General features: G+C 51.5%; 1 protein-coding gene across 5 annotated transcripts; it reads left to right on the top strand.

The window, feature by feature from the left end:
• The first annotated feature begins 1313 nt into the window (after positions 1–1313).
• On the top strand, positions 1314–25276 carry Rnf4 (ring finger protein 4). Of its 5 annotated transcripts, XR_001183651.3 has the most exons (9): positions 1314–1473; positions 10815–10976; positions 13445–13559; positions 16424–16503; positions 21895–21904; positions 22306–22465; positions 22769–22817; positions 23197–24362; positions 24439–25276. XR_001183651.3 is itself a non-coding variant. In XM_087187237.1 (8 exons), exons 2-8 carry the CDS (start codon positions 10968–10970, stop codon positions 23344–23346), a joined length of 762 nt encoding a protein of 253 aa, XP_087043363.1. In that variant the 5' UTR covers positions 1314–1473; positions 10815–10967; the 3' UTR covers positions 23347–25276. The 5 variants fall into 5 exon arrangements, 4 of the variants coding, with proteins under 4 accessions (XP_087043363.1, XP_004847445.1, XP_012928574.1 ...); XM_087187237.1 differs by having other exon boundaries at positions 22306–22654; positions 23197–25276; XM_004847388.4 differs by having other exon boundaries at positions 23197–25276.
• The last annotated feature ends 1756 nt before the right edge of the window (positions 25277–27032 follow it).

The raw sequence follows: 27032 nt of genomic DNA on the forward strand, positions 1-27032 counted from the left end.
GTTTTATTAACTTTTAATAAAGCTCAGTGAGCCCTTCATCTTATCTTTTCCCTACTTAGTGAGCCCCCTGTCCCTACACTATGTAGTCCCAGCAGGCCCGGAACTCAAGATGGTCCAGCTTCAGCCTTCGGGTGATGGGTTTACAGGTGTGGGCTACCTTGCCCAGCTCATCGCTCTGGGTCTGACCTGTTTTGTCATTCCCACGTGTGACTCAGACTTCCAGGGTAAAGGCCTGTCTCACAAACCCATCCCACACATCTGGGGTACCTTCACACACACACACACACACATTGCCTGAGCATACCTAGGGCCCGGAGAGGATGGCCAGGAGTAGGTCTAGCCTACAAAAGAACAACTCCCCCTTCACTAAATCCAGATGCAAATCCAGCTTGAGAACTAAAGCTGAAGAAACCCATGCCCACCTCTCTAGTCCGATTCTGGTCATAGCCCCAACCTGGCTTCCAAATTCTTTCTTTGACATCATCTTAACACAGTGAAGTAAAATGAGACCTGCCTATGCGGTGGGATTTCAAATTCAGGCAGGGGGCCCGTAGGGCCGTACTCTCTGGACCCTGGGAGTTGCAGGAGCTGCCTCGGAGACCCGAGAGCTCCCAGCCTCTGCAGCGCCACAGCCCTTCCCCAGAGCGTTCTTCTGGTCTGGACATCAGCTGTCGCGGGACAGTCCGGTTTCAGCGGGTGACTTGGCACCTGGGCCCTCCAAGACCCGACCCGCGCCCCGAGGTCGCTCCAGACCCCGGGCAGCCAGCTGGGCGTGGCCTCCCTCCTCCCGGCTCCCTCCCAGATCTAGGCTCGCCCCCTCCCCCCAAGGGACAGGCGGTGCTCCCCGGTCTCTTCCAACCGTTAGTCTGCAAGGGCCTGGCGCACGGGGTGAGGATCCCGCAGATCGTCAGAGACCCGGCCGCGGAACTGTTTCCTCACAAAGGCCTCATTAACCGGAGAGGAAACTGAGGCCCGGACTGGCTGGGGGGAACTCATGTTTTTCCCCACGCCGCCAGCCGGCCGCGTCCGGCAAGGGGCACAACAGCTGGCGAGCACCGAAAGGGCGAGCTCAGCGGCCCTGGACACCAGCAACCGGCGACAACCCGGCCGCAGACAGCGCTCCCTCCACCTAAAACACAACTCCCGAGAACTCTTGCAGGCAGCGCGGTGCCGAGAGCGCTCTCGCGGGAAGTGGGAACTCGGGCGCACGGGCGTGGGCGGGGCCGGAAGAAGGCTCGTTTCAAAGAGGTGATAGACGTTTTGCTTATCCAATAGAATTGAAACTAAGTCTCCTTAGCCTGTGGACCACGGGTGTAGAGGCAGAGGCAGCCAATGGAAATTCGTGAGGGGTGGGGAAGCCGCCTGCGGAGCGGAAGTGGGTCGCTCTGAGACGGCGGAGTCTTGCTTGAGCGGATCTCCTCAGCAGCTCTCTAGGGTGCTTCCTATCTCCAGTAGGTTGGTGACAGTGACCAGGTAAGCTGTAGTTAAGCGCAGCCTTCGCAGGAAAGGAACGGCACGTCCAGGCCGGAAGGAAGCGGGTTTCGGGCGGCTTTGCAGCCTTCAGAGGCCTCGACGCTCGCTTGGCGCGCCTCGGACGTGCTCGAACCCCGCACCAGTGCGGGGCCTCCCCGGAGCCTTGGGCCGGCTCCACCCACCCCGCCGTCTGAGCTGGTCCCCAGGCCCGGCCCGGCCCAGCGCTGCCTCCCAAGTGGGGAGACCGCCATCTGAAGCGGGGGTCAGGGGGTCGGCTTGATGGGCCCGCGTCTGCCCCCGAAGGAGGGAAACCGAGGCCTGGGGAGGGGTGGGACGCTCCCAAGGTCACGCGAAGAGGCAGGCAGGGCGGGCAGTTCGCGAGGAGGCCTGGGCAAGCTCATTTGTTTCCTGATGACGATGCTTCCTTTGTGTGCTCGCGCCGCCGCCTCGCCATCGAGGGCCCGCGTGGCAGGACCGTTTTGGGCCGGAAGGCGCAGGGTACCGGAGGGTAGACTCGACTCCGCAGCTCCAGGGCCCCGGGTGGGTGAGGAGTGTGCCTGGGCCTTGGGGCCCCTCACCTCCGGAGCACCGGCAAACGGGTGTACGACGGTCAGTGCCCGGTGAACACCAGTTGCCCGCCTTTGAGCTCTTACAGGGAGGAGGAAAAGGGCAGAGCTTGGCAAGCTGTGTTTGTGGGTGCTTCAGCCTTCGTCCCGCCCTTGTGGGTGATCACGGCCCCTCGCGGTGTTTGTTTTGGTTCTTCTCCACTGAGTTATTGAGGCAGACCTGGGGTCCCAGCTCTGCGTGCAAACGTGCCCAGCGCTCAGTTTAGGTTGCCCGAGTGTTCGGGAAACTGAGTCCCAGAAAGGTGAGAGAGTCGGCCCAAGAGCACACAGCCAGCCTAGGTGGCAGCAGGTTGAGTCTAGTTCCTGAATGTGGAAGGGAACCTTTTGTTTTTCCTAGTGATTTTGCTTTTTAATGGAGAGACGTTGGATTCAGAAACTGTGAGATGTGTTGTTACTGCTGGCTTTTGTATTTTCCTGTTTTTGTTTTCCAACTCTCATTCCAGAATCTTGCTTTAAAAGCCCTGTGTGACACTCCTGTAATCCCAGCGGGAGGCAGAGGCAGGAGGATTGCTTCCAGTTCAAGGCCAGCCTGAACTACATAGCCAAGCCCTGTCTCAGAAAACAAAAACAGAGAACCTTGTTTTAGTAGTGTTTATCAACCTTTTCTTAATTACTTAGCTCTGTAAGGAGTTTTTTCAGGCATTGATTTCCTAATCACCTCCTCCATGAAATTTTACTGCCATATTTGGTTGTTTGTTTGTCTTTGGTACCTGGGATGGAACTCAGGACCTCACTCTTGCCAGGCAGGTGCTGTGCTGCTGAGCTAAATTCCCGGCCCTTTACTGCCATGTATATACCATATTTTTAAAAAACTACTGCATATTTATTTGTGGTCTGTACATAGAATAAGATTTTGTGCTCTCTTTGAGAATGCATGCCTTAAAATACTCTAAAATAGTACCATATCAAGGTCTTCTGTGTGCAGAGCTTTCTGCTGGGGTATAACCTACAACAAGCTCGGCACAGTGCTGGCCCTCTGGGGCTGAGGGAAGGTGGAGGGTGGAGGAAATGAAAGGAAATCCCTGCACAGCAAACTAGATGCAAGAAATGTGGCGAAGGTTGGGTTTGGAGAAGTAAGCAGGAATGAGACACCAGAGGTCTTTAGGGTGCCCCCACATGAAGGAGTTCACAGTTTACTCTGTGCCATACCATTAAATGCTACGCTGGGAAGGAACACAGAATTGTGTTTTAGAAAAATTACCGTGGCTGTGAGAAGAATGTATTGGAAAGGTGGACAAGACTAGTGGTCTTGGAGCTAGGCCTGTCTGTGTGGCACATGGGTGTAATCTCTGCTACTAGCTTGTCTAAGGCAAGGTTGGTAGCAAGTCTATGGCTGGTAGTTTTGCACCCCCAACAATTTCCGGAAAAGATTTGGGGTGCTTACTCAATAAAATGTGCAGAGTAATTTGTTCTGTGCTATGTATAAAAGTGGGTTTTGTGTTGTGTGACTAGTATCTTGTTTTGAAATGACTTACCTATGTCTTTTACTGTTCTCAGATTAGGAGGATATTAATTTTTCTTTTCTCCCAAGAAGGGGTCCAATTATAAATATTTTCACAAAAGTTGATTCTCATTGAGTGCATTGTGTTCCCGAAAAATCTAGTTATTCCCGAATTTTCCCCTCCTGCTTTCAACTCTGGGAGGTGGTCTTAGGGCCTGGGTCTTGCCTATTTGCTACACCTCATCTCTTCTTTAGCCAAACTGTTGCTATGTTTGTAACCAGTACCAAAATTTGCACCTTTTGGGGGGAGGAAAACACACTGATGATTGAATCCAAGGAGCTCTGAGCCTCATTCTTAGCCCTGTTTATTTTATTTTGAGATAAGGTTGCACTAAGTTTCCCAGGCTGGCCTTGAACTCACTATGTAGCCCAGGTTGGCCTTGAACTCACAGGTGATCCTTCTGCCTCAGCCTCCCAAGTTCTGGGATTACAGGCAAGTGCCACGACTCCAGTCTGTGGCCTTAAACTTTCGATCCTCCTGTCTCAGCCTCTTGAGCAGCCGGGATCACAGGCATGTGCTACCACACCTAGCTTCTAAGCACCTTCTGGGTTGCTGTTCTGGTCTTACTCCTCCTGTAAGTTAAAAACATGTCAGGTAGAGATGTTTCCTCAGGCCTGTTGTAGTGGTGCATGCCTGTAACCCCAGCACTCCTGAGTGCACCATCATGCCTGGCTGTTTCCCCATCTTGGAATACCCTCCTCCCCCCAAAAAACCTTGGTGTTTCTTCCACTTATTTTACATCTCTTTCAAACATTTAATGAGTTTGATAATTTCATGGGTTATAATATCACTGGGGAAAATTTATTTACCTGCTGTGCCAAGTGCTGTGCTTAGTTAGGGTAGTAGTCTATTTAGAGTTATGTTCTTTGAGTTGAGGGACTATAGTAAAATGAATAATAAAATTAGGACTCAGAGAGAGAATTGAAGTAACCTTTGAGGTAGACCTTGTGAGAATGGACAGGAATCCCCTGAGGCAGGGTGGTAGAGGCCGGACCCTTGCCTTCTGCAGAATGTGGCCCTGTGATGGGAAAGAACCCAGGGTGGGTGGCTGACACCCAGGGTACCTGGAGTAAAGTGCAGTTGCTTCTGCTGGAAATGCTTGTTTGGAAGCAAGGATTTGTTCCTGTGGGATTGATACAGTAGGAAACAGTTTTGGACATAATGTGATTTTGATTTTCCTGATCACAGTTTCGTCTGTGAGAGATACTAGGTGACCACAGGAAATGAACCCAGCTGTGTTAATCATCTTTTCCCACTGACGGAATACCAGAATTAAACAGAAAGAGGAATGATTGATTTTGGCTCATGGTTTCAGAGTTTTTAGTCCAAGGTCATTCAGGCCTGTTGCTTTGGGCCTGTGGGAAGGCCAGACCTGTGGGGAGGTTGTGGCAGAGCCAGGTGCTTACAAGGCTGGGTGCCAGGAAGTTAAGAGAAAGAGGAAGGAGCCAGGTCCCCAAAGCCTGGTCCCAGGGCATCCTGAACTTCCTTCTGTTAGCCCTACCCCCTGAAGTCTCCACCACCTCCCAGGGGGCACTGAGCCTTCAACACGTGACCTTTTAGGGGACATTTAAGGTCCAAACCGTAACAGCAGCTGGACCAACCCACACATCACATACGTGGAACATCTGTCAGCTATCTCTGGGGACTTGTGTGAGCCCCATGCCCCAGAAGGGCTGATGTGCCATTTACACCACTCCCTACCCCCAGGCTGTGGACCTTTTGGGAGCCCACATCCATAAGCAAGCTCAAAGTAACACAGTTAGGAGCGGTTTCTTAGCCCCTTAACGTGGGCAGAAGGGCATTTTCATTGAGGAGCTCGTGTCTGTGACTACAGATGATGGTTTTGGACCATATTCTGTGGGCAATGGTTTTGATCATTTGGAACTGGCTGACTTTTGGAATTGCCTAGTAAAGGTTAACTTCCTTTGTCTCACCTAATAATCTTTTTTCTGCTCTCCTATCTTTTTGCCTCCTTTAGAGCATTACTAGTGTAGTAAGTACACTGTAGTCCTTGTTTTATCAAAATAGGTCATCTTTCCGGTTAGAATATGCTTTCCATGAGTTGGTGTTTTGTTTTGTTTGATAAACTATCCAGTTGGCCCTTCAAATCCATGGGTTCTATTTCTAGAGATTCAACCAACTGGGGATAAGAAGTGCTTAGAAGGACTGGGGATATACGTAAACACTTAGCACTGAGGGCTCACCTAGCATGCAGGAGGCCAATCTGCCTAGAGTTCTTTTGCTTGCTTCAGATGGAAATTGTGAATCTGTAATGTGCAGCTCTGCCAGCAGTCCTGGCGTCACCAGATAACACCAGGTAATGCTAGATGCCTACAGTGACATAGCCGGCCGGTGGTCACTGCCGCTGATGGCTGTCTCCATCTGATGCCAGCTTGTGCTGGACACTGTAGATCAGTGGTGGCAAACCTGTGGGCAGCAGGGTGTTGGTATCATTGTAAGCTCTAAAAGGTTCGCCATTGCTGCCATACATGGACTCACCAGGCACTGGCCTCTGCCACTGTTCTTCCTTGGCTGCAGACCTCTGAGCTCTTCGGTGTTACAGCTGTTTATTTGCTCTGTCCATATTACTCGGGATACAAATCCCAAGTAGATTTGCATGACTTTCGGAACCCACACTATCCCAGAAATAATCATGAGCAGGTTTACAGGAACACTGATGTGTGTCTTTAACTGGCTCTGTGCTGCAGCATGGTGGCGAAGGGGGGACCAGTACAGGAGGATTCCCTCCTGGGCAGAAGCTCAGATGTGCCCAGGAAGTGGTGCTTATGTAGCAGCTTGCAGGCCTCTGTAGTCGGGGGAAGGCCCCAAACCAGGGAATCTTCTGGAAAGTTGCTGTGAATGTTGGGTGTGCAAATAATGGGCCCAGATCCCTCTTTCCTGGTCTCAGCCACACCAGGGTGCCCTCTCTGCTCCCCAAAAGGCAACAGTATGGTCGGAGGAGGGGGGTACCACCCTGCCTGGCTGTACTCATGTTGGAGTGGAGAAAGGCAGTTTGATGGCCAAGAAGGACACTGAAGTTGTTGGGGGGGGTGGGTAGCATCGTGCTGGCCACCAGCCAAGTCACAACCCATCTAGCCAGTGCAGGGAAAAATGAGAGTCAGCCACTTCCTGTCTGTGCCAGTGATCCCAGCACCACAGAAAAAGAAATAAATACTTGGGATAAAAATGCCTCTGTACTGAACATATACAAACTTTTTTTTCCCTTGTCACTATTTATCTTTATTTATTTTGGTTGAGACAGGGTCTTGCTATATATTTCAGACTGGCCTAGAACTCAGTAGGTAGCCCAGGATGGGTTGGAACTCACACAATTCTCCTGCCTCAGCCTTCCCAAGTGCTGGGATTACAGGTGTGCGCCACCATGCCTAATTTGTAACTATTATTTTAATACAGTATAGCTACTCATGTAATATTTATCTTGCATTAGGTGCGAGTAATCCAGGGATTATATAGGGAGATGTGTGTAGATTAGATGCAAACTCTGCCATTTCGTTTGAGGAACTTGGGTGTGGATGGACTTGGTGTCTTCAGGGTCCTGGACTTACCTGTGCATACTGAGGAATGGCCCTATCTGGCCTCTGGAATAGCTCCTGTCCCAGACAGAATTGCCCTTGGGTGCTAGAAACCATATTGGACACACAGATGAGGCCTGTGGCATAAGGTGTGGACTTCATTCTCTTTCTTTCTCTTTTTTTTTTGGTATCGAGGATCGAACTCGGGTCCTTGTGCTTGTGAGGCAGACGGTGGAAACAGAGCTAAATCCCCAGCCCTCATTCTGTTTCTTTTGTGCCCTGCCCCCCATTCCCCTTTTCTGCTGTTTCTTTGCTCTCAGGAATACAGAGGTCTGGGATTTGGTAACAGACATTTTGTTTTCTTTTGAGATAGGGTTTCACCACATAACTCAGGCTGGCTTTGAACTCACTATGTAGCCCAGGCTGACCTCAAACTGTTGATCCTCCTGCCTCAGCTTCCCAAGTATTGAGATTACAGGCCTTTGCTACTACATCTGGCCTTCTCTCTTCTTGCTTGCCTGTTTGTTTCTAGCCACTGTGTGCATCACAGGCCATGTACATGTTAAAACCACATGAAGATGCCAGGGACACATCTATGTATGTCATATTCCTGCCTGAGTAATGTCTGTGGTGGATTTACTGGGAGAAAAAAAAAAATCTTTTTTTTGTTTTGGTACCGGGGATCGAACTTGGGACCTTGTGCTTGCCAGTCAGCTGTCGGAACCACTGAGCTAAATCCCCGGTCCAGGAGAAAAAATCTTAACTGTGACGGAGTGATGAAGTAGACCAGAAAGTCCTGAAGCTTACCTGTGTTCTGTGCAGCCAGTCACCTCTCCCTGCATTCTGCCATCCCCAAGCCATGTGGTCACTTGTGGTCTCCTCCCTGGCCACATTCTGATCCGTCTCCCTCTGTCCTCAGGGAACATGAGTGACACTTCTCTAGCTGCAGGTCTCAGTCATTATCTCCATCTGAAGACCTTGATTGGCCTGCTCTTGGGGCATGGTTTGTGATCCGACCCCTTGTCACCTTTGCTGTCCCCACAGTCCCTCCCTGGGCATCCTTCCTCCCATTTTTTTTTTTTTTTTTTTTCTTGGGTGCTTGTTGAGGCAGGCAGCAGAACCATTGAGCTAAATCCCCGGCCTGTCCCAGCTGTTTTTTGACCAGCTCTGTTACTTCAGGCTCTGAGCCAGCAGCTTCTCCAGGCAGCCCAACTGGTCCTCAGCAGTTTGGGCCTGGAGTGCAGACCTGTCTTCGTCCCTGTGTCACTTCCTGTATCCAGCTCCCTGGCTGTTTCAGTGCCCTTGGCCCATCGTTAGCCTGTGCTCACTGTTTCTTGCTCCTTGAAACAAATGTGGGGATTTGTGGTTTGTTTTCATTTAGGTTTTGTTTCTGTGGTGTTGGGGATCAAACCCAGTGCCTCACACATGCTAAGTGAGCACTCTGCCATTGAGCAACACCTCCAGCCTAAAAAACGGGTTTTGTCTGAGTGAATATCCAAGTTCTTCCAGCTGCGTTTCTGGCCTTTACATTCTTTGCCAATTCTTTTGTCTACTTGCCTTCCCAGATGTAAAACTACCCTCAGCACCTTTTTCTTTTCAGCTTTCCTCATTTGGTCTTTTGGTGTCATTGTTGCAGAATGGCCAGCTAGGTACCTTGGCGTACATATTTCTCCCACAAAAAGTTTTGAAATCATCACATCTAGCCAGTCAGGACTGGCCTTCGCCCTGCTCTGTGCTTTCTTAGTGGCGAGGCCAACGTCAGAATTTGCACTCTTGCCCAAGTTGCTTGCTCCCTCCTCAGCCCGAGCTGCTGCTGCAGGAGACTGGATGGTGCAGAGCAGAGGACACAAGTGGCTGCGGGGCTTGTCTCTGCACTGAGGATGGCTGGGGCCCTGTGCTCAGAGGCAGGGCTGTGGGGCAGGGGAAGCAAGGGTCCCTTCCTGGAAATACTGTTCTCGGTGTTGAAATTGATGCTAGTGCCAACAGTATCTTAAGTATGCGGTTTGGGTGTCAGATGCCTCCATGTGAACCCAGGCTGTGGACTCAGGGCAAATTCCCTTTTTTTTTTTTTTTTTGTACTGGGGAATCAAACTCATGACCTTGGCCTTGTGAGGCCGGTGTGGTGCTACTGAGCTACATCTGCAACCCAAGTTCATTTTTTTTTTTTTGGTACCGGGAATCGAACTTGGGTCCTTGCGCTTGGTGGCGAAACCACTGAACTAAATTCCCGGGGCCCCCTTTTTTTTTTTAATTAAGTTTATTGGTACATTTTAGGTATGCAATATAATGACTTCATCATTGGGAATTTGTACCTTTGTGTAATCTATCTAGGTTCTTATTTTTTCCCCATTCCCCTGCCCTCCCTTCACTCCCCCCACCCCTCCCAATTTACAAAGACTTTGTTTCCATTTTTTCATTTTCTCATATTTTTTCCTTTCCCTTCTTTCCTTTCCCCTACTCCTCCCACTTCCTCCTCCCCTTTAGACCTTGTCTTCCTGTCCAAGCTCCTTCATTCTTGATCATCCTCGACTTGGAATGAATTGCTGCACTGGTGGAATATGGAGGAGGAGGAAGAGGCCCTGTCTAGCTGCCTTGTAGAGATCTAGGAAGTGTGGGGGGAAGGATCAATCAGTGTGGGGAGATGCACACCAGGCCGGCCCCACCAGGGAGTAAGAGGCAAGAGGCTTATGGGATAGCCAGGGTGTGAGCCTTATTTCCCATTGGTTAGCAGATACATCTCTTACTTCTCTGACAAGACCATTTTGTTAGATTCTTCTCAATTCTGGTTTTGGTTTTTTGGGGTGTGTGTGTGTGTGTGTGTGTGTGTGTGTGTGTGTGTGTGTGTGTGTGTGTGTGTGTGTGTGTGTGTTTTGGTTTTGTTCTATTTTGAGGCAGGATCTCACCATGTAGCCCAGGCTCGCCTAAACTCCAGATGATTCTCCTGCTTGGCCTCCTGAGTATTGGGATCACAGGCATGTGCCACCATACCTCTCTAGATTCTGCTCAATTCTAAGACACCATTTAGGTGGATAATATTGCAGGGGAAAAGGTCTATGTCGTACAAGTGTACCCAAATGTAAGGCATTTACTGGGACCAGAAACAAATGCATGTTGGGACCCAGGAATTACAGTGGATCTGGGACCATCCTGTGATCAGAATGGGAGTGCTGGGGCCATTTTGGGAACTTCCTGCTCGGGGATGGGGTGGGGGGTGGCTCTTGTCTTCTCCACCACCCTACTCTGGAGGGTAATGGGAGTTACGTGAAGAGCCTGAGGCTTAGGGCTTCCTTGGTGCCGGTGCTGAGGAGTTGGTGTGGTCAAATGTCGGGGTTCTGACTTCTCTTTTCTTGGGAGCTAGCAAGGTGCTTTTGCCTGCAAGAAGGGGCAGTCTGGGTGGAGGGTGTGGCTCGGTAGTAGAGTGCATGAGGCCCTGAGTTCGGTTCCCCTGAAACAGGTGAGCAGGAGATGGGTAGTGGTTCTGATTGGAGGCTTTGGGATCAAGTAGTCCTGTGTACAGCAAAAGTTATTTCCTAAGAAGAATTGACATTGTGGACTTAAATTGCAGAAAATGTTTGGCAGAGCACCCAGGTGACAGAAAGGACCGGTAAATTATTGATCTGAACTTTGTCGTCAACAGTGCAGGTACCAGCATTTATCACGCTGGTGTCTTTGTTTTTCAGGACTTCAAGATACTGGAAATCTTCCTGGCTCCAAATTCTTTGTAAGCTGGAAGATGAGTAACGAGTGGGCATGAGAGGCTGAGAACGTTCAACTTTGCTGTAAACCTCGGTGTAGATCGCTTCCTGTTCTGTAGGTTGGAGCCAGAGAGCACAATGAGTACAGTAAGTTTTACCAGCTTGTGAATTTTATTTTCAGGGCTAAGCAACTACCTTGTTCCCTGTAGCACGTTGAAGTGTGGACCGTAAGGTGCTTCTGTGCGATCCTGGCTCTAGAAAGAGTGTGTTTCTGTTACTTACATCAGCCTGCTTGTTCCAGCCAAGTTCCAGGTGCCAGGGGTAGAGCCCCAAGACAGAAGGCTGAGAAGAGCCCTAGGGCTGTGCTTGGAGTCCCATGGTCCATACTTTCTGAGCAGTTGTCCATGTCCTGGAAATACGAAGGCTCTTGGGTTTTTTAGTTACTTGCAACTCAGTTTTCCCTTTTCCTTTCTGTGTGGTTTACCTGTGCTCACCATCAGCCTGAAGGTGAGACCCTGCTGAGGGCTGACTGCTGCCAGTGACCAGGAGAGACAGTCTTGTGAACACTGTTGGAGCTGTTGTCACCCTGAGGCAGCAGCTCCTTGAGCTCTAGAGCAGATCCTGTCAGCTCTTGAAGGTTGCTCATCTGATCTAAACTCAGTACAGGCTAACTTCCTTGTCTGGTGGCCCAGAGGGGATGCTGTGGCGATGTGAAGTTGGGGAGGGGGCAGTGGCAAGAGGAGTGAATGGGGCGGGACTCCTCCTGTGGGTCCTCTGCTCTTCCATCTCTTCCTGACTACTTCCAGCCAGCTGTGAGCCTCCACCCGCTGTTGCTGTTTGTACCCAGTGGCCTCTGTGTCCCTAGACCTGCCCTTGCCTCCCCGCTTGGCCTGTTATCTGGAGATTCCTGCCTTCGCTCACCTGCAGGGAATAGATGTTCTCAGCCTTCTCTCAGGAGCTGCGTCTCTGTGCAGACAGAATCTGGGCAGGCCAAACAGTGTTGGCTTTATGGTGGGGGGGATAGGTGGCTGCTGGGCATGGTGGCACATGCCTTAATCCTGGCACTTAGGAGGCTGAGGCAGGAGGGTTATGAGTTTGAGGCTAGTAGGGCTATATAGTGAATTCAAGGTTGGCCTGGACTATATATAGCAAGAGCCTGCTTTAGAAACAAACATCAAAATAGTAAATTGGTTTAAATTCCTAAAAGTTAGGGCCTAAATAACTTCCATGGTTGTGATTGGGTGGTCCAGCGTCACCCAGAGCTGTGAACCTCTACTAGCTCAGCTGGTAAAGAGGAGAGTCACACCTCAGTAATGGGCAGGCAGAGGGCAGTTTTCCAGGAAGATCTGTCTTGAGGTAACCTGTCTGCCCTCAGGAAGTAAGGGTGAAGGATGACCAGTCCCTCAACCTGGTGTGGGAGGGAGGGATTGGTTGTCCTTCAGGATGGAAGTGGCTTGAGTTGTTCTTGAAAGCTGGCAGTGGAGCTTAGCTGTGGTTGGAGGGTCAGCGGCCTTGAAGCACAGAGCCATTCCTCCCTCAGAAGTCTGACCCCCGGGCTGGGGATTTAGCTCAGTGGTTCTGCCGGCTGCCTTGCCAAGTGCAAGGTCCCAAGTTGGAACCCTGGTACCCCCCCCCAAAAAAAGAAGTCTGACTCCCATGCCCCCCTCAAGAAAGTGGGGGCTTGGACCCAGGACCTCGAGCATGTTGGCATCCACTCTTTCACTGAGTGACATCCCCAGCCCTCTCCTGGGCGATAGGATTTGTTTTTATTTCATGGTCCCAAGGATTGTACCCAGGGCCTTTGTATTGAGCTACATCCTCAGCCTTTTTTGCTTTTTAGGACAGGGTCTTGTTAACTAGCTCTGGCTGGGATCAAACTTGGAATTCTGCTTCAGCCTCCTGAGATTCCAGGCATCTGTCGCACATAGTTTCCTTTGGGACTGTCCAGCTGCTGTCACCTGCCTCTGGGCCCCCAGGGGATGCTCTGTGCCCTTAGATCCTTGGGAAGGTACTAAGTGAGTGTCCGGTTCCAAAGCTGAGTTTGCTAGGGCAATAGTCAGAATGCAGAAGGAATCAAGCTTTTCTTTGTTGCCTGGGAGTTGGGCTGGTTGTGGATGTTCTTGGTCTCGTGCAAATCTCCCCTTAGCGTCCAGTCCTTCTGAGTTTCCAGGAATAGCATGCACCTGGTGAGGCATCTGGAATTGGAACAGTGAGACCATCTTCCATCTGTGCCCCATACTTCCCAGGTGTCAGCTCACGTAGTCCTGCAGCAGCTCTGCAAGGCTGGGGCTGGTGAAGAACTTTACGATTTGGAGTAAGTGTCCCAGGTCACCCAGTGTGGGGACCAGCAGGGCTCGTGACTGAGAATCAGGGCAGGGTAGAGGGTATTTGAGCACCAGGACACTGCATATCATACAGACTGATGGTTTGATGAAAACATTTCACTCTAGAGTTTCTAGTCTGCGTTTCCAATGGTTCCTTTCAGTATTCAGTCTGCGTGAATCTTAGGTTTTGAAAGGACCTCAACCTCAGGGCTACTTGCTGGATTTGCATTCTTCAGCTGAACTATTCCCATGTTGACCTCTTTATCCTTCCTTTCCCCTTGACACTCTCAGAGAAAGCGTCGTGGTGGAACAGTAAGTTCTAGACAAGCCCAGAAGAGAACTCGGGAGGCAGGCTCTACCCCCGAGATTGCCTTGGAAGCAGAACCCATAGAACTTGTGGAAACGGGTAAGACTGCCAGGGACACTGCATCCTGGCCTTAAAGTGGGGATGGTGTGGTTGGAGGGAGCATGCACCCTAAGCCTAGGCAGCACCCATGTTGCTGTCCGCCTGCACGCCCAGCCTCTCGTGAGTGTTCTGTGGCATCAGTGCCCGTCTCTACCCTCCAGTGGGGTGATGGGGAGGACCTCCTGCATTGAGTTGTCAGGTCAGGACAGACATCATCTGCCTGGCAGATGGCACCACTTAAGACCTGGCTGTGGAAGCTGCTGAGTGTCTTCACAAAGCCTGTGCAATCTTATCTTTACCCACCTGCATCTTTGTCGCCCTGGGGTCTTTGTGGGTTTAAAGTAGCCACTCGGCTGGGCCAATCCTTTAGCCCCCTGCTCATAAGACAGCCAGGGATGGGGTGGGGAGACTGCCCTGGGCCACCTCTTCTGCTTCTTGTTAAGACCAAAACTTTCAGGAAGGCAGACTTATCAGTAGAGTTCCCTGTGTCCAATTTGGTTTAGACAGAGGCCAGATTGGATTTTCCCTTCTGTCTACTGAGTAAACTGTCAGATGGCCTGAGTCACGTCCTTTGTTCTGTGTATATTAAGGTGGTTTTTATATCTGTGATGCCAGAAAACTTAGAGGAGTGTAGCATATAGGTCAGTGCTAGAGCATGTGGTATTCTCACTTGGTGCATGAGACCCTCAGCTCCATCCCTAGCATCACCCAAAAAAAGGTAATGAGGTTGTGCAGGGCATGTACACCAGAGCAGGAACCTTGCACCTTGGAACCACCTTAGAGTTACAGAGAAGCAGCTTATTGTGAGATACGTTTCATGGGATTCTTTGTGTCACCTGAGTCTAGTTTCTCACAGTAAATTCTAAAATCCTTCACTTCTTTGTCTAGACCCTGGCCCTCGACTCCCAAAGCTGGTGCTGTCCCTGCATGTGACACTTAACTACCCAGGCATGGTGTTGTGGAGGATTTAGCAACCAGGGCAGGAAGGGTCCAGCTTCATCCCAATGTGGCACTTCTCATCCTGTGGGCAGTCTTCCCTGAAGCATGGCAGGGGCTGAGTGGGCCACGGGAGCAGTGTCTTGTCAGAGCAGACTGTGCCCACCAGACAGACTGGCTCCATGAATTAGGGGTGCCGCGGTCCACAGTAGGCTGCCGTTCATACAGACTGAAGGCTGTTTTTGTAAAGTATGGTGGATATCTGCGCTGTTTTATGGTATATTTATTTCTGCCATTTATTTAGTTTTTGTTTGTTTCTTTATTGGTGGTATTATGAGTTGAACCCAGGGCCTTCAGACTGAGCTAGCTCTCCAGGCCACCCCCCAACTGCACCCATTTTGAGGCAGGATGAGTTAATTTTTTTTTTTTTTTAGGATGAGTTAATTTTAAGTGAATGAGCTTCCTAGCGTGGGCTCAAACTTGTAATCCTCCTGCCTCAGCCTCTTAGACTGCTGTGATTATAGATATGTATCACTGCCACTGCCTGGGTCTGAAACTAAATACAGTCCTACCTCGTTTAATGACCAAGCGCTATCCCTGCGACTAAGTTGTTAGATGAATCAGTTGCTAAATGGGGAATTTTATGTATATAGTGTACACGTTAACAATATTCAGAACGAAGTTGTCCAAGGAAACCCCGCCTTGGTGACTTTGCTCTGGTCTGCGTAACTCAACACACAGTGCTGTGACAGAACATGAAACTACAGTGCTGCACTGCATAACACAATCAGCAAAGATTACAGTACTGTATAAACAAGGTGCACTGCACAAAAAAGACATGGAGGCTCTATCAACAAGTTGTACCAAAGTATTCAAGAGAAAAGACAGGTTGTAAGTCCAGGCAGTTATTAAACCAGGTGGGCCATTAAAGGAGTTTCTGTACGGGAAAAGAGAAACAAATTAGACTATGTTAATGGATTATAAGTCACTTTCCCTAATCAAATATTAAATGATACTCTTTGTAAAAATCTTGCGGAGTGTGGTGGCACACACCTATAGTTCTAGTACTCAGGAGGCTGAGGCAGAAGGATCACTGAGTTAGAGGCCAGCCTGAACTATGTATGGAGACCCTGTCTCAAAAAAAAATATTGCCACACCTATAATCCCAGTTACTTGGGAGGTTGAGGCAGGAGGATCACACATTCAAGGTCAGACTAGGCAACTTAATGAGGTGCAGTCTTCAAAAATAAAGACATTAAAAAAAAAAAGTCTTGGGCCAGGGATTTAGCTCAGTAGTTCTACCGCCTGCCTCGAAAGCGCAAGGTCTCGAGCTGGATCCCCGGTACCAAAAAAAAAAAAAGGCTTAGTTAGCCTCATGCTTTTTAATGTTAAGAGTAACCAGAAACAAAATGGCTGTAGGTCTTTTTCTTTGGTTTATATAAACAGAAGGGACACTGCCCCTCGTTCCCACCTTCCAGACATAATTGCCACTGTCTGTTTGGTCTGTGAGCTCCCCACTCTCAGTATACACTAGAGCTCAATAGGCCAGCTATGCGGTGCCCCAGCCTGTTCTGGCATGTCGGGGTTCCAGGGAACCCGTGATAAATATCACCTGTTCTCTGCCCAAGGGACGGAGCACCTGAGAGATGAGTGGAGGTGACGAGTCTGCTGGACTCCTCCCCACCTGATGAAATCGCTGCTTGGAGCACAGCCATGTGGGAGTGTGGCGTGGTGGGTAGCAGTGCCCAGGCGCCCGTCTCTGCAGAGCACTGGAAGGATGTTTTCCATCTTGATTCTCCGTGTATTGTGTTCATCAGGAGTTCTAGTTTGGTAGCCAAGCCTGTCCCACACTTCGTTTGTGTCCCTCAAGCTCAGAGGACTTGTACACCCATCTTTGCTAACACTCCCTGACATGCTTTATTTTGAAGCTGGAGATGAAATCGTGGACCTCACATGTGAATCATTAGAGCCCGTGGTTGTCGACCTGACTCACAATGACTCTGTTGTGGTAAGTGTTTGTGTGGGGCTGTTGGCTGCCTTTGTGGTGTGGGTCCCTGGCCTGTGGTGGCACCTGAAGGCCTGGGTCACAGCTTATGGGTCAGAGTCATTTGTGCCCAGGAAGACCAGACATTGATTGACTGGGACCCAGCCTGAAAAATATATCAGGAATATCATCTGTGTGGCTTTGTTGGCAAGGGAGCAAGTTTTGTGACCCTGATCTTTACATAACTGGGCATAGAAGTGGTTTGGGGAGACTCCCAAGGTCTCCACATTTCTCCCTTACCCACTCCACAGCGTACACCAGCTGTGACCCATCAGTACTGTGGGGACAGGGTGGCTGTGTCAGTAGGGTGCTGGGCGTTACAGTGCTTGCTGCTGGGTGCAGTGCCCGGGCGGTGAGTTTCTGCCCTCCCAGCTGAAGGGAATGGGCTCTTTGGGTTCCAGACACAGTTGCCAGTGAGCTCAGTCTTGGGGAAGCAGGTGCCCTGCCTTCCCTGGTGCATGGACCACCCTGACTCCAGGGAGGATGGTGCCTGTGAGCCTGGGCCCCTGCCCGTAGCATCTGTGCCAAGCTCTGGCAGGGAGTGTGCAGGAGGGGCTGGTCCTGTCACTCGTTAGCAGCTGGCCGTGGCAGGCCAGCTCCATGGAGCAGAGACACATCTGTGGGTCTGGGGATCCAGTGGACAGCACTGGACAGTGTTAGGCAGGTGTGTGGCAGGGGACACCAAGGACTGTGCAGCACAGGAGTGGGAGGTGCTTATTGCTGAGTTGTCCCCTTAGCCCTGGAGATGGCTGGGTTGGTGTGGGCTTCAGAACTTGGAATCAGAGTCTGTTCACTGAAAAGCCTCTAGACTTTGTAGGACAGGGAGCTGTGGGAACAGATGTGGCATCTGGTCTTGGCTAGAAACCACCAGGTTGTGCTGTTGTTACTCCTAGCACCTCACAAGAACAGGGGTGGCTTCAGGGGCTGTTGGGAGATAGGCGCCCGCTGAGACCCGAGGGTGTGTGCTGGTTGAACCTTGATGCTCATTCCTGTGGGCTCCCTGCAATCCAAGAAACGGATGCTTCATTTGCTGGGCTGAAGCTGCTGCCCAGTGCCGGCAAGGGCTGCTGAGTCCTGTCCTCCAGTACTTGGGACCCTCCATGTCGAGTCTGGCCTCGTCTGCTGGGCCCTGGGGGAGAGCCAGCAGTGGGCAGCACAGTGTTGTCCTCTCGTTCCTTGCCTGGTTGCCCAGACTGCTCTTGCCTGCTTCCTGCTGAACTTTCCCACTTCATACTGGACTAAGTTCTGGGCCCCACCCCACTCCCAGCTAACCTGGGTACATGCCCTGAGGGATTCAGGAGCCTCCTGGGGGCCCTGGGTCCTGAGACTATAAGGGAGCTGTCCAGGGCGTGACTGGATGGCTGAGGCAGGCTGTAGGTGAAACAAACAGTGATAACTGGACAGTTCGGGAGGAGCCGAGTCCTGGGTTCGGGTTTCAGGTCTAATGACTGCTTTGGCTGTTTGCTGTGGTGTTTTGTTTGTTTTAGTTTTTGCACTTGGGGATTGAACCCAAGGGTGCACTACTACTGAGCTCTACCCCAGTTCTTTTTTTTTTTTTTTTTTTTTTTTGGGACAGTGCTCTGCTAAGCTGCCAAGCTGCCGAGGTGGGGCTTGAACTTAGTCTTCCTGCTTCAGCTGAGATTACAAGCCTGTACCATCATGCCCAGAAGGAGTTGTTTCAGACTTACAGCCCTTCCTTTATAAATACTCTCCTTTTTTTTTGAGACAGGGTCTTACTATGTAGTTCAGGCTGGCCTTGAACTCACAATGATCCTCCTGGTTCAGCCTCCCAAGTGCTGGGATTACAGGCATGCACCACCAGACCTGGCTTTGTTGATTTTCGTAAATCCAAATGCCAACTTACTGATGTACCCTAAGTCTGAAATTCTGCTTTTCTGAGCACAAGTGCTAGGGAACCCTGACAGCATGAGCCCTAGGTGAGCTGTCTTCAGGGTGGCCATAGACGCTGCGGACTGGGGCATGGGCGGCAGGTGAGCGCTGTTCCCATTCCAGTCAGGTGACCTTGACCATTCTGTGCAAGTCTCTTGGGTTAGGCTGTGTGCCCTCTTTTAGCCTCAATCTCTGGTGGGTTCCTGGCCCCTAGGATGCAGGAGCAGCTTTTGAGATACCCATGAACCTGAGACTAGAAGCTGCCAACAGATCTGGCTGTTTTTCCAGTCTCAGAAATCTAAAGTCTCGAAAGAGCTCAGACGAATGAAAATTGTGTAAGAGAGGCGGTGAGACTTTGTACATCTCTGCTTCGATCATTTCTCTGAAAGCTAACTTTATTTTTGGCATTGCGTAACTCAGAAAAGGCTATCATCCCTGGTTCCTAAGGTATAGATAGATATTTCTGATTTTTTATTAGATTAATGCCAGAGTACTTTCCAAAGGTTGTATCAGTTAATATTAAATAGTTGAACTGGGATTAATCTGTTTGGTTTTTTTGTTTTTTGGTTTTTTTTGTACCGGGGATCGAACTGGGGACCTTGTGCTTGCCAGGCAGGTGGCAGCAGCACTGGGGGCGGGATTAAACTCTTTTATGTTTATTGATGCTTGACTTTTCTCTTTCGTGAATTACCTCTTTAAATTGTACAGCCTTTAACTGAGCCTGGTGGCACATGCCTGTAATCCCAGCACTCAGGAAACTGAAGCAGAAGGGTCACCATGAGTTCAAGGCCAGCCTGAAATACATAGCAAGACCCTGTCTCCAAAAAAAAAAAAAAGAAATTTTACAGCTTTTAATTGTAATTAAATTGTCGTAAAAGATTGTGTCGCGTCGGGTCAGGTTTCCTGGTATATCGTCGGTTGCCTCTGTACTGTCCTGCTGTGTCCTGCCTGGTTTTTCATTGAGCCATTGTTAGCAGGGCCTGACCAAGACACTGTGCAGTACAGGATGAGGGGACTGGGCAGCCTGTGTGGTGGGAGTGGACTGGGCAGCGCTTGTCTTCTGGTCCCTCTGCCTGTGTCGCGCAGCAGCCCTGAGGGCCCCGTGCTGTGCAGTGGCAGTGGTTGGAGGGTGCTGTGCTGTGGGAGCTGCTCTCCGTGGCACCTCTCAGGGCCTTGGCTCGAGGAGCAGCGGCTTTGGGAATTCGGGGGTCGGCCTGGGCAAGGCCCTGTGACTCAGCCCCTGATCTCTTGTCTTGGGGTGTTCTGACTGCACTTGTACTCGGGTGAACAACCAAGTGTGCCTGGTCCAAGTCTCCACTTGGTTTTAAAGACCTGGCCTGTGTTTCCTGCTCTCCAGAAACAAGAAAGACAGTCCAGCCGGGTAGGGTCCTGCAAGCCTGTGGTCTTAGCACTCTGGGAAGCTGAGGCAGGAGGATCAAGTTTGAGCCCAGCCTGGACAATTTAGCAATTTAGCCAGATCCTATCTTGGGCTGAGGCTTTAGCTCGGTGTCACCGCGCCTCCATAGCAAGTGCAAGGTTCTGAATTCGATCCCTGTACAAAAAAAAAATCTCAAAAGATAAGAAAGGGCAGGGGTACATGTACCAACTCCCCACAATGAATGTAATCGTATTGCCAATGTTGACTAATTAAAAGGTAAAGCCGGGCATGGTAGCGCATACCTGTAATCCCAGCACTGGGGAGGTTGAGGCTGCCACAAGTTTGCAGCTAGCCTGGGGCTACATAGAGAGACTCCAGCCGGGGATTTAGCTCAGTGGTTCTGCTGCCTGCCTGGCAAGTGCAAAGTCCTGCGTTCGATCCCTGGTACCAAAAAACAATGCTCGTTAAATAGGGAGACTCCATCTAAAAAAAAAACAAAAAGGAGGGCCAGGGATTTAGCTCAGTGGTTTTGCGGCCTGCTGCACAAGCGCAAGGACCCGAGTTTGATCCCTGGTACCAAAAAAGGGGGGTGGTGGTTAGGGATGAAGCTCAGTGCAAAAGCCCCAGAGTCATCCCTAGTAACACAGAAAGAAACAGGCAGAAGAGACAGTAGAATGTGTGCCCTTTGATCCTGGGCCAGCTCCTCACAGACCTAACCAAAATGTTCAGGCTGGGGCTGGGTGATTGTTGCGTGGATGTGGTGGTGCACGCCTATAATCCCAGCCAGCGTTCAGGAGACTGAGGCAGGAGGAACACTAGAGGCAGCTCTGAGCCACATAGCGAGACTCTGTCTCAAAAAGACAAAAACAAAACTGGAAAAGTCCAGCCATTCAGACCAGAGGTCCTGAGTTGTTTGTGCTTCTGCCTGTCTGTTGGCCCTTTTGGTGGACGTTGGTGGTGCCCCATACACACCCTTTCCCCATTCCCTGCCTGGCAAGCACTGCACGGGTGCAGGTGGCATGTTCCACACAGTTCTGGAGGTCCCTTGGGCCTTCCCCAAGACCACCACTATCAGCAGAGCCTCCCTCTGGGGCTCGTGTCAGTCCACCTCCCTGTGGATGCGGTTCCCTGGTGCCCAGTAGCCCAGTGCAGATTCTTTTCTCATCTGCAGAGGGCAGGCCTTCATGCCTGGGCACCCGGGCTCGGCTGTCAGGAACTGAACCCTGTTCAGGGCCTGGAGTGCAGGGCAGGAATGTGTGTGTGGCACTGGGGGGCCTAGAGGAGCCAGCTGCAGGCTACATTTCAGAGACTCCAGACCTTGTGTCTGCTGTGGGGCTTAGCTCAGGTGCCGGGATCTGTCCCTGCACTGCTGCATCCTGGCAGTGGTGAACCTCTCAGAGCTTTCAGTGATCCAGACAGCTCGCTGGGGCAGGCTTGCCATAGGTTCGCTGTCACTGGCTGCAGCTCCTTGTTAGGAGGGTTAGGAGGCTGTGCCCTCACAGTAGCATGACTGTCTGACAGAAGGAGCACAGCTACAAGGTGTGACGTGGCGTTAGACCTTCCTGTCTCTGCAGGGCAAGGGCTTGTGGAGTGTGGGGCAGCCCTAGGTGTGTCGATTCCCCACCCAGCCTCTCCTTTAGCCATGGTAAGAACCCTAAGCACTGCAGACCCTTCTCCCGTCTTTGGCAGTGGTTGGCATTTACTGAGCCCGTGTCGTTGTCCCTGTGCTGAGTCCTTTGTCTCACTGTGTACTGGTGGAGGCACAGTGAGCTGTGGGCACTGGGCTTCTGCTTTTGAGAATGGGAAGCTGCAGCTTCCAAGCCATAACTAATCTCAGGGTCACAATCCAGGGCCTGGTGTGGCTGTGCCCAGGCACCGGGACACTGCTGGCCAGGACCAGCGGAATGGGGCTCCCCATGTCAGCTGCTGGGAGGCAGGGACCCTTGGGGGTGGGGCTGACCAGGTGGGCACGCGTCCCCTGGTGGGGCATGGGTCCTCCAGAGGGTCTCATGCTTGGAACTTTAAATGTGTCTCTCACTGAAGTCATACTGATTGCACTTTCTCTTTTTTCTCCCCCTTTGTCAAAGATCGTTGAAGGTGAGTGGTTCCATGTCCTTTTTCTCTGGGTTTGGGGAGAACCAGTGTGGCGGGGTGGCTCGATGCAGTGCTGTAGGCCTCCTCACTGGACGATCTTCAGGGTGAAAACCTGGGCAGAAAGGTGCCTGTGATCACTGGGTCAGACCCACAGTCCTCCCCCTGGGCCTGCTGAAGAGCCACTTCCCGATGTCATGTGCACTGATCACCTTGTGGCCGACTGGGTGGCAGAGACGGCTGACAGTGCGTAATAGCAGATGGGGCAGCAACAGGAAGGCGAGAAGCAGGCGAGTGGCACTGGAGGGGCAGGAGTCTCTCTGGTGGTTCCCAGGGAGGGAGTTTCCAGAGGCCCAGGGCAGGGTGCTGAGAGCAGTGTCCACCCTGAAAATCGGCTCTCAACCTAGAGAGAAGGCAGCCAAGGAGGACTGCAAGGAGGCTGCGCCAGGACCACACGGACAGCTGTGTGGTAAGCAGCGATGATGAGGAGCTGCCCAGGGACAGGGATGTGTATGTCACCACCCATGCTCCCAGAAGTGCCCGGGATGATGGCGCCACAGGACTGAGGTACCCGTGTGCCCCTTGTGCTGCTGTGCTCTTGGGGGCCGTGGCCTGGTGTGGGACTGGGGCTGACTGGACTGAGCTGTTTCCAGTGACCTGGGTGTGCAGGGCACCTTCTCTCCGCCAGTTTCTGGAGGCCAGCAGGGGACTGCCCCAGGGAGTCTGCTTTCCCAAGTCTCCCATACCTGTGATGAGGTAGAGTCAGGCTAGGGGAGGGGCCTCGGGTGGCGATGGGCTGCTTGTAAGAGGTGAATAGGATAATCGGGTGTTGATTTGCTGAGAAACTGATGTAAAGCACTGTGGTTTTAGGCCTTCTGGCACCGTCAGCTGTCCCATCTGCATGGACGGATATTCAGAGGTGAGTGACGTAGCTGTGGCTTTACCCTGGAAGAGCTAGAGGAGGCAGGTCTGCCCTTCAGGGTGACCCAGCTCCCTGCAGATCTGTGTGCAGAGATGGTTCCAGTTCCTCTGGGCCCTGCAGCCCCCAGCTTGAGCCCGTCAGCGTCCTGTGCACAGGTGGCCAGTGGTCTTCTGGGTTTTCTGTCCTAGCCCTAACCACAGATTGCTGGTGTTCGCCACAGTCCCTTGTCCCACCCTCTTATGCGGCTCCTGCCAGGAGACCGGGGTCCTACCACAGCCCTTCCTCCTCCCGCTCCTCTTCTCAGTGACAGATGGGGTAAGGAAGGTTCTCTGGGACAAGGACACATTTGAAGGCTGTTCCTTTTCCTGTCTCCTAGATAGTGCAGAATGGACGTCTCATTGTCTCCACAGAGTGTGGCCACGTCTTCTGTAGCCAGTGCCTCCGTGACTCCCTGAAGAATGCTAACACTTGCCCGACCTGTAGGAAGAAGATCAGCCACAAACGGTACCACCCCATTTATATATGAAGAGCTCTGAGCCTTCCAGGAGAGCCGGACGGATGGATAGACAGACAGACAGCCTGGCTGGGCTTTCTGCATGTGATCTGCCTCCAGTTTCCCAAGCGCAACAAGACTGTTTCAAAACAAACATCTGATATGTAAACTGCTCTTTCCTTCCCACCCTCTTAGATCCTTTCGTTATATCGAGTTTGATGCTATGGAGCTGCACCCAGGGGCGCTCCAGGCCTGGCTCCTCACCTCTGCTCCTCTGGGCTAGGCCGGTCCTAAAGTAGGAGCAAGGAGGGTCAGGCACAGTGGAGCTTGAGGACTGGGCTCCAGCCTTTGTGGAGTTGCTCTGTGCCAAGAAGTTTCCTGTCAGAAGGTGCGTCCTGCTCTCCCAGAGCCCGGGCCAGACCCGGCCCCCTCCACCCAAGGATCCCAGTGCAGGGGCAGCCCCTGGACTTTGTTTCCCTCGGAGTCCGAGGCGACCTGCGATTCTGCCTGTACCTTACCGTTGATGTGCAGTGTTCTCTGCAAACCACGAGGACCTCTGCAGGGCAATCCCTGTTTCCTAAGAACGAAAAGTGCAATAAAGCCCGTTCTCACCCATGTCTCAGCAGTCAGGAGGTGGCGCCGCTGGCATCCTCCTCGGAGTCCTCGAGCCGCCTGCAGAGCAGTGCCCGTCTGCCTGTCTCTGCACGCCAGCCGTTCTCAGGAACCCTCCTGTGCTCCAAAGTTCTCCACCTGGCACAGGGCACGCAGGCGGGGGGCAGGCGTCCATCTGGGTGTCCTTTCTTGAGAGCCGTCCTGTGCGGGCCATGTGCCCTCCGGCCCTCCGTTCCCACTGCCCGGTGTCTGCCTCAGTAGATACAGGAGGTGGTGGCAGCAATTGTGGCCTTATAGAAGCAGCTCATTTCCATGTCTCTGCCCAGGTCACTGTCTCCGCTTCAGAGATGTTGGCCCACCTGACCCAACACTGGCTTGGCTTGTCCCCCCCTCCCATCGGGTGACACTTGTTTCTACAGCTGCTCTTCGCCTGCTCTGTAGGTTTTGGTTGGCAAGCCTGGGGGCTGTCCCTCCCTGCAGAGCCCAAGCTAACAGCCTCTGCTCAACCCACAGGTGTGTGGCACCTCGGGACCTCTCAGGCAGCAGAGAGACCCGGACTGGCTGCAAGGGCACCAGGCCCGGGGCTGGTGGGGAGTGGTCACTCGGGGCCGGCCTGCCTCACCGCCACACCTCCGTCCTCTAGGGCTTCAAGCCAAGCCAGTAGCCATTGGCATGAAACATCTTCGAGGTGGAGAAGGGCCACTCCGGCTTTGCTAGCAATAACTGACCTTCAGGTGCCCTCTGAAGGAGCAGGGACTCAGCACAGAGTTCACTTTACTTGGGACTGAAGGAGCGTCCCTCCTCTGTGTGAACAGAAAGTGGTTCATTCTTCATTCTGACTTTTTTTTAACTGTTTGGCTTACTACCAGTTTGTTTGAATGAGTGGTAATTTTCTCCATGAATTGGGAGAGGGTGGGAACATCAGCCCCATCACGGTGGTGCAGTGGGCCTGCCCTCCGCTTGGTCATCATGGTCATCACGGCCACCAGGTCCCCTCTGGGCATCAATGAGATGCTCTTCTGTTCTGATGGTGCCCGGGCTAGAGAGCCAGGCAACCATGCAGCCGCTGACCAGTAAGTAGGGTGACATCCATTCCAAATTCTTTGTTTCATCTTGGCACACATGGTTGGTCATAAAACTGTATTCATCCTAAATGGTATTGGGAAAAATGTAGTTTCTACTAATCAGAGACTGCAAACTAGGAAAAGGCTGTGTGAAAAAAATCCCTTTCCTTTCCTCAATGTACATAGTTCAGTTCTTTGTTACATTTAATCTGTATCCATGGACATCAGTCTGTTTTGGACTCCTGCTAGTGTTAAAGATGAAAATAAAACCATTAATTTGAACCAAATGTACATTTTGTGCATTGCTTTGCTCTTGAATGACCTTTCGCCAAGTGTGATACCTGTCCGCCTATGTCAGTGTGGGAGCCAGGGCAGCCCACGGGAGCAGTGCGGAGGGCTGGCCACTCACCAGGCCTAGGAGCCAGACCCACAGGCCCCGGGATTGGAGCCCAGTGCGCTGAAGTGCCCATGGTGGGCACGGCCAGAGGCGGGAGTTCGGCTGCGTACCCTGCTCTTGGGGCCACACTCCAACCCTGGCCACCTTGCGCCTCTCTGGACTGCTGAAAACCAGAGCTGGCAATGTGAGGACTCCAGGCACAAAGGAAGCCTGGCCACTAGGGAGGGTTTCCTTGAGGGAGTCAGCCAGCGCGGCCAGGTCCCAGAGCTGGTCTAGAGGAAGACAGGAAAGGCTGAACAGGCCTCCAGGCTAGAGCCTGGTGAAGGTTCAAAGCGTCTGGGTGAGGACCCCTGGTCCACAGGCCTCCTGCTGTCTGAGGATGCTTGGGTCAGGCACCCTGGGGCCATCCTGAAGATGACAGGAGGGAGGCCCTTGGGACGGCACCCGCGTGCTGGGCTGGCCAACAGGGTGCTGCTTCACGTTCTTGCTCTGGAGGCTGTCAGGTGGCGTCCTTAGTGCATTCCGTTGGTGCTGTAATACAAAAGCTGCCCGTTTTTGCATACAGTACTTTGTAACTCACCTAATTCTTGTAATCCACCTAATTCTCTTGAATTATCAGCATTCATGTCCACATCTGTAATTAAATGTTACTTCTTTTAAACCCTCAGACCTCTCACTGAACTTGATACTGCCTCCAGCACATTAGTAAACACGGTGAACGCGTGTAACAGCGTTTCTTCAAATATGTTTGCTCCCTATGCATGGGGCGCACACTTACCATCTCAGCACTCAGAGGCTGAGGTAGGGAGAATCACAAGTTGAAGCCCAGCCTGGACAATTTAGTGAGACCTTGTCTCAAAAATTTTAAAAGGTATAAAAGGGCTGGGGCTTCAATCCCCAGTGCTGCGAAGGGAGACCACATGCACTATTACAACAAATGAGATTGAAGTAGGAACCTCCCAGCACCTGGGAGGCTGCGGCAGGAGGACTGCCTTGAGGTCAAGGCCAGCGTGAACTACAAAGCAAGACCCAGTATCAAAAAAATCCCAAGACCAGATAGTTTCACTGGTGAATTATTACATGTCAAACATAATAAAGAATGCCAATCTTTTCAAACTTTCCCAACAATGAGTGAATACGTCCTCTTTTTATTTTAGCTGCATTTGTGCACTCAGGACCTTGGCGCTTACAAGGCAGGCATGGTGCCACTGAGCTAAATCCCCAGCCCGTTAAACTTCCTAACTCATTCTATAAGGTCAGTAGTGTTGATACTGAGTCACATAAGCTACTATAAGAAAAGAAACCAGGATAATTTTTATGAATATAAATACAGAAATACTAGCAAACCAATCACAGCATACTAGGCCACTGTACACCAGGAGCAAGTAAGTGGTTTTCCCTAGGAACACAAGGGCAGTCAGCACAGTGACAGTGGGAAAGGCTTTTGATGAAATCCAGGGCTTTCTCATGATAAAAACAAATGCCTCTGAGCCTGGCACTCTGGACTATCCTAAATTTTCCTAAATTTGAGCCCCACATGGGCCATTTAGCGAAATACTGGCTCAAAAAGAAAAAAGACTGGAGATGCAGCTCAGTGTGAAGGCCTGTGTTTAATTATCAGTACCACACACACATAATTATACAAA

Source organism: Heterocephalus glaber, unplaced genomic scaffold, assembly GCF_053883595.1.
Source record: "Heterocephalus glaber isolate CG9 unplaced genomic scaffold, H.glaber_assembly_v1.0 deba00001509, whole genome shotgun sequence".
NCBI lineage: Eukaryota > Metazoa > Chordata > Mammalia > Rodentia > Bathyergidae > Heterocephalus > Heterocephalus glaber.